Source organism: Diaphorina citri, unplaced genomic scaffold (assembly GCF_000475195.1).
Source record: "Diaphorina citri unplaced genomic scaffold, Diaci psyllid genome assembly version 1.1 scaffold632, whole genome shotgun sequence".
NCBI lineage: Eukaryota > Metazoa > Arthropoda > Insecta > Hemiptera > Psyllidae > Diaphorina > Diaphorina citri.
This window is the reverse complement of record NW_007378065.1, coordinates 1,861-15,976: the sequence shown is the minus strand read 5'-3', so window position 1 is coordinate 15,976 and position 14,116 is coordinate 1,861. Positions and strand designations below refer to the sequence as shown.

At 39.0% G+C, this 14,116-nt stretch overlaps 1 protein-coding gene and 1 long non-coding RNA gene across 2 annotated transcripts; both read right to left on the bottom strand.

Annotated features, from left to right (window-relative positions):
* Window positions 1–1,185: 1,185 nt before the first annotated feature.
* On the bottom strand, window positions 1,186–2,443 carry LOC113468048. Its single transcript, XR_003391913.1, has 2 exons — window positions 2,292–2,443; window positions 1,186–1,791 (listed from the first exon to the last, which is right to left on the bottom strand). It is a non-coding gene; the product is annotated as an uncharacterized LOC113468048 (long non-coding RNA).
* Window positions 2,444–3,321: 878 nt separating this feature from the next.
* LOC103510673 (putative protein TPRXL) lies at window positions 3,322–9,615 on the bottom strand. The gene is made up of 6 exons (XM_017444677.1): window positions 9,467–9,615; window positions 7,896–7,975; window positions 7,333–7,449; window positions 5,661–5,965; window positions 3,829–4,087; window positions 3,322–3,374 (listed from the first exon to the last, which is right to left on the bottom strand). Exons 1-6 carry the CDS (start codon window positions 9,613–9,615, stop codon window positions 3,322–3,324), a joined length of 963 nt encoding a protein of 320 aa, XP_017300166.1.
* Window positions 9,616–14,116: the final 4,501 nt, after the last annotated feature.

Here is a 14,116-nt window from a genome sequence, read left to right as displayed (position 1 = left end):
TCAAAAAGAGTTCTCCCTTCTCAGGACTTTAAATTATTTCGGCCAAAGTAGCTCAATCTTGAAACAAAGAAGGAATAAATTATACGTAGATCAATAATGTCCCTGGGCCCTATTTCCAGAAGGTACGGTTCGGATGTTATTCCGGACCAAAGTTCTGCTGTTTAGGGCTATACGGGGAAAAAACTCAAAAGGAATAAGCGGTTCTCAGGACTTTACCTTTAGCCTTAGGTCGCTGAAATTTTGCAGAGAGCTGCGACAGTTATAAATGAAAATCTAGAAGGCGGCGTGTGATGGCAGCTCCTATGCCAGAATTGGCACCCGTTACTAGAGCCACCTTATTTTCCCAGCGCTGCATGATGTATTGGTTCTGGATTCTAGACACAGAGAAAAAGAAGAAGAAAATGAGAATACAGAGAGAGTCAGAAGAGGAAGAGTTATAGGTGCCTAAATGATGAATTGATGATGAAGAAGAGAAAAGAACCGCGGGGGTAATTACTTAAACCGCGGCTGCCCCCCCTAGACCAGATGCTGGCTTTACCCACGTTTGTCCCCGTGGCAATTTACGAGCACGTGACTGTCAAGATACGTACCCTAACACGCTCAGCGTTGCTTAACTTTAATACACGAAACCCGGTGTTTTTAACGTCAAGTTTTTTTTTTTTTTAATGAAAGAAAAAATAAATACAAATAAAATAAAAGTAAAAGGAAAAAAAATAGATAAAAAAAAATCACACAATTAGGAACCTATGTCAAGAGATCCATGGAGTAAAGTTGTTGGCGTGTATGTGTGTGTGTGTTTTTTTTTTTACTCTCCAGATTTAATGGACATTTTTGTTATTATAGGTATTGCCCTCGTGTGATATGTGATACATCAACAGAGACTGGCTCGACTTTGTGATAAAGTTCTAGTTATGCACGTGATATTGCTACAAGACTTTATTCTATTGACCTTCACCTATAATCCTAGTGAAGCTTGGTATTTAGTATAGAACAGGTTATTACAATTTATTCTTCTTTATTTTACACAATTTCATTACAAAAAATCAAGTAAATTTTTTACAAGCACCTCTATATTTAGCTAGGTACCTAGTAATATGCAGCTCTATTGAATTACTAATGGTAACGAAGTTTGACGGATGCAGATTCAGTTACCTACACGCTGACATAAACGTGTAACTGAAACCATCCAGCATTCCACAATTCGATCATATTTCTACACAGAATCATAGAATTTGAATAAAGCATAGGTATCTAATTAGGTATATTTCCAGGATTTCTGCACACTCCAAATTCCAAATGCAGCAAAAATTGAGACCCAAAAATCTGTTCCACGAAGACTTCTAACTCCGAACTTTGCACGTCTTATTCAGCAGAAAAAAAAAAGTTTTAGTGTCATACTATTTGTCAATTTTTGCTGCGAAAACTTTGAGGAGAGTATGAATAAGAATTCTTTCGTGGAATAGGCCATGATGCTTTTTTCGTGTCTTTGCCTAATAGGTAGGAATATGATTTTTTTTTACTTATTAGTAGTATCTCCATCTCAGTATCTAGTATATAGACAATTACAAATTATCTATTTAATACATCCATCAGGGTACGTCCTTCTAATAAGTAATCGTATCTCGTATCCCCAAGTTTTCCTCACGAAATTCCGTCCACGATTTGAGACTCGTTGTCGATCATTACAGCCTCTTCTCAGTTGGAATTCTTCTAGATGTCTTCACAGTCTGGGAATGTCTTTATTGGTCCCTACACATCTGCTCCCTGAGGTTTAATGACGATATCATGGAGCTGAAAAAAAGTTAATAGAACCTTGTTATTTATCTACTTTCCAAGTCTTTTTGAAACATGAACGTTCAACTGAAATTGTTACCTCGGACTTTGTACTTATATCCAGGGCCGTATTTAGAGAGGGGGGGGGGCACCTCTCCCCTTCCCCTCGAGCTTCATTTTTCTCCTTTACTATAGGCTAGACTTCAAAAATTTGGAGCATAACCACTCGGCCACGGAGGCTACTCTCGATAAAAATACATATCTACTGAGTAGAATATAACCTGTTTAGACTGCGGGAGTAAAGGCCCAGATAACAATAAAAAATAATATCAGATACTATGAAAATTCTATTTGCATAAGAAAGTGCTTAGAATTGTGTTATTAGATTTTATGTCATAAAATCTGCTAAAATAATATTATCAGATTTTATGACATTTTATCACATAGAAAGTAGCGTGGGACTATTTACCCTTATTGTGACAGTAAAAACAGAGTACCTATACATTCTATCTACTGACCTGTACATGTGGCGGAGAGCTCAGAATAAACTCGACCGTGTTGGCAATATCTTCTGCCTGTAGACAAGGGTGTGCCTCATACAAGGATTTGTCAAACTTATCTCCCAGTGAGGATTTGAATATCTGTGACTTGACTAGACCCGGACTGATACTCTGAAGGGAGAAAAAGACAAGGGTTAGTAATATATTCTTCTTCTCCTTCGCCTTTTCCCGTGTTGAGACGGGGTCGGAGTTTTTCCTCAGCCCTAGGGTGATCGCTTTTGGACTCACGTAAATAGGTAGCTAATCTCTGAAAAACAATGTCAAAAAGAGCAACAATCGATGCTATAGTCCTCGAAATTGTACGCTGTAAAAAAAGTTTACAAAACAAAATTTTATGACAACAGCTGACCCTACAAGTGTTTATTAATTCCAACAAAAAATGGTCACAGAGGTATCATGAGGGATACTAAGAAAAGGGCGAAATCGAACCCGCGGCCCAGCGCGTACAAGGCAGAGGCGTTATCAACCAAGCTAACTAGGCTGACAAAAAAAGGAGAATAATCGATTTCTGCCCGGGGCAAACTTAATCCTAAACACACAAAATAAGGTTCGTTCTCGGAACGGCTGGCTTTCTCCTATCCTGCCCTCCTTCTCTCTTCGATTTCGGGATGATAATACTTCTATTGTTACAATTCCTATCAAACTACTTGGTGTGTGTCCACACGGCCCTCGATCGACATTAATCAATGTCGACTGAACCGTCCACACTGCCTCGACAACATAAATCCACCTCGTCGATCGACGGTCGGTGAACTATGTTTGAACACACCTTCAAATTCATACTTCGTGGTTTATTAATATGAAAAACCCTGTTTAGGATCTACCCTCCCTGTAGTATTCGCTATAGTTTGGTTTATTAATACGGGCCTTAGTAATCTTTGTTGACTTTTGATTTGATACCAACTGTCACAACTGTGGGAACTGGGACAAAACCTAACCTCAAAATTTCACACCCCAGTAAAAAGGTGAACCCAATACCAGTTTGGTTTTATTTCTTGGACTTATTTTTCAGGACTTTTGATTTGATACCAACTGTCACAACTGTGGGAACTGGGACAAAACCTAACCTCAAAATTTCACACCCCAGTAAAAAGGTGAACCCAATACCAGTTTGGTTTTGTTTCTTGGACTTATTTTTTCAAGGGACACACTAGGGTATATTTTAAGGACAAAATCATCGTGTTAAACGTGATTTTCATGCTTAATCCTTCCGTGTTTCATAAAATCTTTCGGCGCAAACGTACTCTCACATTTCTTGCTCCCACTTTCTCCTCCGCCACTCTTCAGGCCCTTGCTTCCTCCACTAGACGGGGACTCGGCACTCTTGTTAGAGGAAGGACTGAGGGGGCCCTTGCTTGAAGACGAGGGAGAATGGGAGGAAGACTTGGACGTCCTGCCCTCCTTCTCTCTTCGCTTTCAGGACGATAAGACCTTAACAGTTACAATACACCCTATCAACTCTATGTTTGTCTTAAAAAATAAATAAAAAACTCACCTTCACAAATGGCAATCTCTCCCTCCAAATTCTTCACGAGAGCTTGCAAATCTTTCGGCGCAAACGTACTCTCACATTTCTTGCTCCCACTTTCTCCTCCGCCACTCTTCAGGCCCTTGCTTCCTCCACTAGACGGGGACTCGGCACTCTTGTTAGAGGAAGGACTGAGGGGGCCCTTGCTTGAAGACGAGGGAGAATGGGAGGAAGACTTGGACGTTTTCTCCCAGCCTTTCGGCAGAGCTCCCACTTCTAAACAAACCTGCGGGGGAGAAAAATGAAATTAAGGGACGTATTTATGAAGAAAATACTGGCTTTCAAGCTGCACTGACGTATTGCAAACATCCGATTGGACAAAATAGGTTTGATAGGGGACTGTAACTGCTAAGGTCGTATCATCCCGAAAACGAAGAGAGAAATCTTTCGGCGCAAACGTACTCTCACATTTCTTGCTCCCACTTTCTCCTCCGCCACTCTTCAGGCCCTTGCTTCCTCCACTAGACGGAAAGCATGAGAAATCCTCAGTGGCCAAGGCCCATGAGAAACTTCTGTTTCGCAAGGTTTTAAGGTTATGAGTGGCTGAGATTTCGATTTAGCTTGATAGAAGAGGAATCAGGGAGTGAAAAAACAATGCAATTAGCTGGAAAACGTGATTTTCCAAGGGAAATTAGAGGAAATTCTTACCTTTAATAGCACATGTACCGACTAAACGGGACGCAACAGAAAATTTAATGGAGAATGGACGACACGACAAATATTTACATTTGAGCAGCGACTTTTAGCGCTCTAGCGGAGAAAAAGAGCATTACTCTAGAGCACTGGCTCTTAAAGGGCGCGTTTACAGTTTTTTCAGGAGGTCAAAATCGATGGATATTTTTTTTTCCTTTTTCTTATATTTCAGCATTTTCACAAGGCCGAATGTCCTATGGGGGCACGGACATTAAAGGCATTCGGACGTTTTTCTTCTCCTTTTTTAATCCAGTCGTTTTGAGGCGTAACGTTCAGGATAAAATCCACCCCGGGCGGGAATCGAACCCGCGGCCTAGCGCTTACAAGACTTGGACGTTTTCTCCCAGCCTTTCGGCAGAGCTCCCACTTCTAAACAAACCTGCGGGGGAGAAAAATGAAATTAAGGGACGTATTTGTGAAGAAAATACTGGCTTTCAAGCTGCACTGACGTATTGCAAACATCCGATTGGACAAAAGAGGTTTGACAGAGGAAATTGTAACTGCTAAGGTCTGACTTGGACGTTTTCTCCCAGCCTTTCGGCAGAGCTCCCACTTCTAAACAAACCTGCGGGGGAGAAAAATGAAATTAAGGGACGTATTGGTGAAGAAAATACTGGCTTTCAAGCTGGACTGACGTATTGCAAACATCCGATTGGACAAAAGAGGTTTGATAGAGGACTGTAACTGCTAAGGTCGTATCGTCCCGAAAGCGAAGAGAGAGAAGGATAGGAGAAAGCCAGGCGTTCCGAGAAATCCGAGAACGAACATTATCCCATTAGGATAAAATCCGCCCTCGGCGGGAATCGAACCCGCGGCCTAGCGCTTACAAGGCAGACGCGCTAACAACCAAGCTAACTAGGCTGGCACACTGCCACTCAAATGAGAAAAAAATCCATAAAATAACACCTACCTACCTATGATACGACTTCAACTTTTCTAGAGCTGTGTCCAAGTCGACCGGCCATGGATCGATTTCGACTGAACCGTCCACACTGCCTTGAAAACATAGATTTTGCGATGTCGATCGACGGCCGGTCGGCTATGTTTGAATACACCTTTAGATCTAGAAATAAAATAACATGATGGCTACAAATTTAATGTCTCACCTTTCTAATCGACCCATCCTTCTTGCTTCGTCCAGAGCTACTATTATTCGTTCCCATAGCAACCCGAATCACAACAAACTTCTTCATATCCCTCCCTCCCGGACTGGACATACCGGGTGACCCCACCACCCCGGCTCGCATACAGGGGGAATCATGCGCCGAGCTCAGCTCACTGGTACAACTGTCTTCGAGACTGGAGGTACAACTCGTGAGAGGGGAAGTGGATGTGGTTTGGATGGTGAGGGGGGTGAAATAATCTGTGGAGGTGGAGGGGAGAGGGGGGGCGGTGGAGGTGGATGGCTTGTCTGTGGAGGAGGGGAGAAGATTGTTACAGTTAGAGAATGAACGAAGTTAGTTTTAACTTTTAGCTTGACAATTGTCACGCCACTGACAGTTTCTGCTGACCTAACTAATTTCCTTCGGTCTAGAACCTAGAGGGTCCCAGGAGAGGATATTGCAGAGAGACTAGTTTTGGACGGAGAAGTAGCAGGTTGTTTGAAAGGTAAGATCCACGTACTCATTATTAATTAATCAACTATTTTGAAATTCATAAGAGTTGAGTTATTTTCCCAAGACATATTCATTATTGATCTATTTTTTTATATTTGATTCTCCAATAAATAAAATAAATAAATACCATTCCCAAACTCCTGTTTAATTTCTTCGTTCTAAAAACCTTTTCCCGTCGCGAGACGTTAATTCTCGACAGGCTATCTACCAAAACAGTACCCGTCATTTTTTTTTTTTTTTTTTTTTAATATTACTGCTTAATACGAGAATCAAACTTAAAACGAGTTTAAACTCCCTTTGTGGCCCCAGCCAAAAACATTAAAGAAAAAAAAAGGCTCAAAAGAGTTCTTATTCAAAAATAACTCAAACTTGCAGAGAGGTTCTTTATAAAATGTAGATCAAAAGTCTCCATGGGCCGAACCTTGAGAAATGTACGGTTCGGCCGATATTAAGGGCTAAACTTGTCAAAAACTTCGAATTTCTCAGGGATCCATATTTCAGTCCAAGTCATTCAAACTTTGCACAGAGGTTCTTTATAAAATGTAGATCAAAAGTCTCCTCGGGCCGAACCTCGAGAAATGTACGGTTCGGCCGCTATTAAGGCCTAAACTTGTCAAAAACTTCGAATTTCTCAGGGATCCATATTTCAGTCCAAGGCGTTCAAACATTGCACAGAGGTTCTGTATAAAATGTAGATCAAAAGTCTCCTTGGGCCGAACCTCGAGAAATGTACGGTTCGGGCGATATTAGGGGTAAACTTGTCGAAAACTTCGAAAGAAGTTCCAGGTTCTGAGGGTTTCATATTTCGGCCCAAGTCGCCCAAACTTTCCACAGAGGTTCTTTATAAAATGTAGATCAAAAGTCTCCTTGGGCCGAACCTCGAGAAATGTACGGTTCGGCCGCTATTAAGGGCTAAACTTGTCAAAAACTTCGAAAGAAGTTCCAGGTTCTGAGGGTTTCATATTTCGGCCCAAGTCGCCCAAACTTTGCACAGAGGTTCTGTATAAAATGTAGATCAAAAGTCTCCATGGGCCGAACCTTGAGAAATGTACGGTTCGGCCGCTATTCGGCCTCAAAATTACGCTATTCAGAGCATAACTCGACACAAGTCACCGAAACTTTGCAGTTTCATGTATGAAGAATTTGATATATTATTTCATACCTGATTCAGCAGAGAGTTCCATCTTATGCTGACTTGACCCTGCTGCTTCTACTGATTCACTAGACTTCACCTGGTTATCTTCTGTTATATGTGACTTGTCACCTGCCTTTGCCTCATCTGTTGAAGAGAGAAATGATTTTTTTTTTTTTTTTTTTTTTCAAAATGTAAAAAAATAAGCATGTGCCAGCATAGTTAGCTTGGAAGGTACCGCGTCCGCCTTGTAAGCGCAAGGCCGCGACCCCGCCCGGGGCGGATTTTATCCTAAACAAATAAGGTTCGTTCTCGGAACGGCTGATTTTCTCTTAGGATCTTGTCTTTTTTCTCTCTTAGATTGACGATATCATGGAGCTGAAAAAAAGTTAATAGAACCTTGTTATTTATCTACTTTCCAAGTCTTTTTGAAACATGAACGTTCAACTGAGATTGTTACCTCGGACTTTGTACTTATATCCAGGGCCGTATTTAGAGAGAGGGGGAGGGGCACCTCACTCAATCTTTTGATCGGACCGTTACCGGACCGTGACTGGACCTTGACTGGCACTATAGTGTGAATCAGGCTTTACCGGCCTGAATTTCAATTGCTAAAAGAAATAGCAAAGGTTGAGTGCGAAGGACATCCACTCGAATAATGTGACCGACATTGCTACGAAGATGGGAAAGAAAACAGGGAAATGTATTAGTGGATAGAAAATCGGAGCAGAAGACGAAGACTCTTCTGATGTAGATTCAATTTATATCCTGATCGATACAGAGCCGTACCCCTAAATTCGGCCCTGGATCGATATTTATTATGATTGGGCGTTTCTCAGGACTTTACCTTTTTTTTTAGTTAGATTAGTTATAAACGTGCTCCACTCAATATCGAGTATGGTTTATTTTCAGGCCTTGATTTCTTTTTTTAAATAACAACAGTCCAATTAAAGACAGCCCGCACCATCTTCGCATCCCAAACCTCTTGCCCTCTTCTTTGTACCTCTGATCCTCATACCTATAGCCACAGGTCGCTCAAATTTTGCAGAGAGCTTCGATAGTTTATGATGATCAAAAGCGTCTGCGGGCCGGACTTTGAGAAATGTACGGTTTCGTTTTTGAATAAATTTGGTACCCTAGTTTAAAACATCAAATAATAGATACCAAACAGTTAAAACGTTTTACCTACCTATTAATATTAAATTTATTCTTCTTTATTTTACACAATTTCATTACAAAAAATCAAGTAAATTTTTTACAAGCACCCCTATATTTAGCTAGGTACCTAGTAATATGCAGCTCTATTGAATTACTAATGGTAACGAAGTTTGACGGATGCAGATTCAGTTACCTACACGCTGACATAAACGTGTAACTGAAACCATCCAGCATTCCACAATTCGATCATATTTCTACACAGAATCATAGAATTTGAATAAAGCATAGGTCAATAAAGCATCTAATTAGGTATGTTTCCAGGATTTCTGCACACTCCAAATTCCAAATGCAGCAAAAACTGAGACCCAAAAACCTGTTCCACGAAGACTTCTAACTCCGAACTTTGCACGTCTTATTCAGCAGAAAAAAAAAGTTTTAGTGTCATACTATTTGTCAATTTTTGCTGCGAAAACTTTGAGGAGAGTAAGAATAAGAATTCTTTCGTGGAATAGGCCATGATGCTTTTTTCTTGTCTTTGCCTCATAGGTAGGAATATGATTTTTTCTACTTATTAGTAGTATCTCCATCTCAGTATCTAGTATATATATAGACAATTACAAATTATCTATTTAATACATCCATCAGGGTACGTCCTTCTAATAAGTAATCGTATCTCGTAATTCCTGCTAACCCCCTCTTCCGATCTCTCTTCCTTCCACCCCCTCCTAATTTTGATTTATAACCCCCCCCCCCTCCTCTCTCTCTTCTGTTGAAAGCTGGGGAAATTTATTTATGATAGGTGTTGATAAAAAAAAAAAAAATTAAAGTGTCACAACCTTAATAAATCATGCTTGAAAGTAAGTTGTCGTTTTTTTTTTTTTTTTTTTTTTTTTTTCATTAACTAAATGTTTCTATGAAGGTTTGGGTTTTTTTTTAACTTACACTCGTGTTCACATCCCCTGTCTCCTCCACCTCTTCCTCCTCGTCCTCTTCCTCATCTCCAGGCTTCTTCCTCTTCATCTTGTCCAGCACCTCCAGTACAATGGTTCGGTTAGCTTTCAGCAGGGTAAGCTTGTGGGAGATGGCAAGACGCTTGTCTGGCACGACAGCCATTAGATTGAACCGGATATCGTTGTACTTCTCTTCTGTAGCCATGCCTGTGGGAAAGGATTTTTTTTTTTTTTTTTTTTTTTTTTTTTTTCTAAAGTTAAAGTAGTCTGGTTTATTTCAAAGATTTTTTTTTTTTTTTTTTTTTTTTACTGGACACTGAGCTAAAGTTGAAAGTAGTCTGGTTTATTTCAAACAAACGAGATGAAGAGTGATTTATATTTATTTTTTTTAAGAGGTTTGACAGAGGGAACTGTAACTGCTAAGGTCTTATCATCCCAAAATCAAAGAGAGAAGGGAGACAGGATAGGAGAAAGCCACCCGTTCCAAAAACAAACATTGTCCGTTCAGGATAAAAATCTGCCGCAAGCAGGAATCGAACAACGTTTGGTTTTGGCTACAGTTTGGTTACAACAAGGGTGAGTAATAATTTTTTGTAATATACACACCATATTTTTAATTTTCTTAGGCTGGATTTCCAGATTTTCAACCCGCTGGTACCCACCGTCAATCTGAGGAGACCGACTTCAAAAAATTATGACATTATATGTACAATTTGCGTGGTTTATTAATATGAAAAACCCTGTTTAGGATCTACCCTCCCTGTAGTATTCGCTATAGTTTGGTTTATTAATACGGGCCTAAATGCCAACAAGAATCAAATAGATACCAAACAGGATAACTGGACAAACTTCGAGTACCTATAGTGAAATAGGTATTTGTAGCAGCATATATTATGGAATAAAGGTAAAAAATTCCTAGGTACCTCCAAAGCAATCTGACATTTTGTATTTTAATGAAAACTGTGTGTTAGAGGCCTCAACCTACCTAAAAAATGTCATAAATACTAAACAATGTCATAATGGATAATTAATCAGTCAAGATATCACAACAGTAGGTACCTACCTTGTAATTATTGTCCACTTTTCTATCTAGTTCATTTACTTATCAACAGGCTTCTGTTGCCTAATTTTCTCCCTTCTAAACACTTTAAAACAACGTTAAAAGTAGACCATTTACCCCCAAACACTCAATTATATTGCTATACATAAGTATATCTACCTACTTATTTACGTTTTGGCAACTCACGTGGTCTTCCGAAGTAATATTCGGTACGTTCTAAGTCCGAATTTTTCACATACATGAATAATAAGACAATCTGACCCGTTAAACAAGTCACACATCAGTTTACGTCGACTAGGCAAACTCACATGGTACTAAATTTAGAGTTAAGTACGGGTAATAAATTTGTCTGAAACTCGTGAGACCTTGCCCTTTGAGGGAACGAGTTCCATTCTCGATTCGAGTTTGGTTAGAGTTCCTCAATGAAGATTTTCAGGGGTCAAAAATATTCCGTACGAGTAAAGTGTAAACCGTAGGTAGTACCTATACCTATCAAAAAGTGTGTCCAAACATAGTCGGTCCGCCATCGATCGACGAGGAAAATCTATGCCGTCGAGGCAATGTGGACGTGTCAGTCGACATCCATCGATGGCCGGTCGACTATGTGTGGACACACCTTAATATTGCACGCGTAGACGCGCGACTTTGAGTAGCGTGTAGTGGGATGCAAAACCTGCAAACCTATGAAAATGATAGAAACCCTCTATAGACTCTATCAATTTCATAGGTTTGGTTATAAACTAATATCAATACCTAATACATACATTATAATTATTTTATAGGCTTCAAATCACGTCTCGGAAAGCACATTTTTCACGTCCCAACCTTCGAATTCTTCATGAGATCAGAATAAGTAAGTACCTACCTAACAAATATAGGTTGTATGATAACAAGGGTATTCCAATGACATCGTATATAGGTACCTATAAGAATCATCCATCTGTCCGCTATAATAACATCATAATATTGAGAATTATTAGAATACCTACTTAATATTCAATTCAGATCCACAACATCATTGTACCTATTTATTCAAGGTCCAAGGTCTAGTCCACTATTTAATTGTAGCATCTTTATATTTTGACTAGAATTAAGTAGGTACCTACCTATAATCAATCACCTTCACTTAGAAAATAATGCAATGTAAGAAGGTCTAGGTACGTACTCGTACAGTATACATGCTTTTTCCCCCCCGCAAAAAAACTAAAGTTACCTATTGAACACCCATGTACCTACAAATAAATAATCGTTAATAATAAGATTAAAATAAGACTAGGGAGTGATACCTATTATATTTATTCACAAGCAAAAATAAATAAATATTGGATAAGTTAGGTACCTATTCTAATATGGGATAATGGGACTTTTTAGTCTTAGCCGACAGTATAAATAAGGTATTTTAAATAAAAATATTTAATAAATTGATCCTTAGATAAATATTTATCATAATCACTTACCTTGCTTAAAATAGGAACCAAAATTTGAATATTTAGACGCGCAAAAGTGAATCGAAATAACTTTTTATGTAATTTTTGTAATTTAGATTGGACCGGACAAAATTTTATTTTTCGGGGCTATTTTAGTTAGCGAAAATGAAAAACAAACATTTACACACAAAAAGCCAAAGAAAAAAATCACCCCAAGAGTTCACCACACTCCAACATCTCTTGAGAACTGAGACTGAGAGGCGAGATCGAAAAAATATCCAATCTCGACCGTTGACATGCACGCACAAGTATGCATGCAATTGCACAAATTAAAATTGCGTAAACCAATTCCAAAGCAGAAAAACTAGAAGTGCATACAAATTAAAAAGAAATAAAAACTTACAGTTTACAGTCAAATTACAGAAAAACCTGCTTGAGCTGTTATCAACAGAATGTGAGATAATATCGCGACTCAAGTGATAACGAGGTAGTGCAATATTCAAGGGGAGGGTCTAACAACTCCTATACATGTTACTTACTGGCAGGCCAATCAGCTTAGTGTTCCCCGTATGTTTCCCCTGGTTGGAACTCTTAATGACTAGATAGACTTCTTGTCATGATGTTATCAGTCAGATCCCTCGGGTATGTATGTAGGACCTGGAATTGGAAGAAAATAAAAAAGGTAGAAAATAAAAAAGCCGTACACAAGTTCATACCTAGGAAAAACTTTTGTGTGGAGAAAATTAAAGCTGAACTAACCCCGAAGCACGGGATTAGTTCAGTGATTCAGTGGTGACACGCTTGCTTGTCTGGCGAAAGGTCTCTGTCTCTGTTTCGATTCCAAGAGTTGAAAAAAAGAAAATGTCTCTGGTAGATATTATTTAAATAAAAAAAACGTCACAGCAAATATCGTTCTATTGGGATGAAAAAAATGGTGGGGATTTTCCAATTTACTGTGGTGATGGGATTTCAGCATTCAGCTCAAACATATGTAGGACCTGGAATTGGAAGAAAATAAAAAAGCTAGAAAATAAAAAAGCCGTCCACAAGTTCATACCTAGGAAAAACTTTTGGGTGGAGAAAATTAAAGCTGAACTAACCCCGAAGCACGGGATTAGTTCAGTGGTGACACGCTTGCTTGTCTGGCGAAAGATCTCTGTTTCGATTCCAAGAGTTGAAAAAAAGAAAATGTCTCTGGTAGATATTATTTAAATAAAAAAAAACATCACAGCAAATATCGTTCTATTGGGATGAAAAAATTTGGTGGGGATTTTCTAATAATTAGAACACCAATTAAGAAACACTGTTCTAATTTACTGTGGTGATGGGATTTCAGCATTCAGCTCAAACTGAGAAAGGAACGGTAAGCAGTCAAGTTCAGTTTCAGTCTGTGAACAAGTTTACCTACGGTGTAGAGGGGTCCTTCAGTTAGAATTTCTTCATCTTCAAGTTCTAAACAAGTAGATGTCCTTCAGAATCTGAGTTGCACTTTGAGGATAAAATATCGGTAGGCAGGTAATATCAGAAGACATTAGACAAGGTAGAGAAGGATATTTCATAAACAAAACATTAAAGAGTGGAGGAGAGAGGAAAGGAATGGAGTTGTGGGTAGAAGATTACGACAATATGCAGGAGTTAAACTTAAATTGTGGACCATTTTTGTACCGTTCACGTAAGTACCTACCTAGTCCTGGCCTTAAACGTCCTCATAAATTTGAGTCACTAGGTAATCCACAACCCTGCAAAATATTACAAGTTAAATAACAATATTTAACTTTTCTTACGCGATCCGAGGTAGGTACATCCGAAAAATCAGCAGCAGAATCGAACCCAAAATCTTCGGCCTGATAGTCCTAGGTAGATCCGACTGAACAAATGAAGTAGCCCCAACTTCTAACCTACATTGTCAAAATGAACATTATTCTGAAACGAATAAAACAAAGTGCGAATACGTTAAATTACCTACGATCAATTTGATAGGTATGTATTTTTTATGGCTTGATGTGTTTTAAATAGCCGTTTCATAAAAAATCTCGATACCTACACAACTCTTTCATAATTTCTTATTTCTTAAAAACACATGGTGTTTGGTCATCAGTTGCACTTTGAGGATAAAATATCGGTAGGCAGGTAATATCAGAAGACATTAGACAAGGTAGAGAAGGATATTTCATAAACAAAACATTCAGTGGCGTAGCGTGGTCTAAGATCGGAAGAGC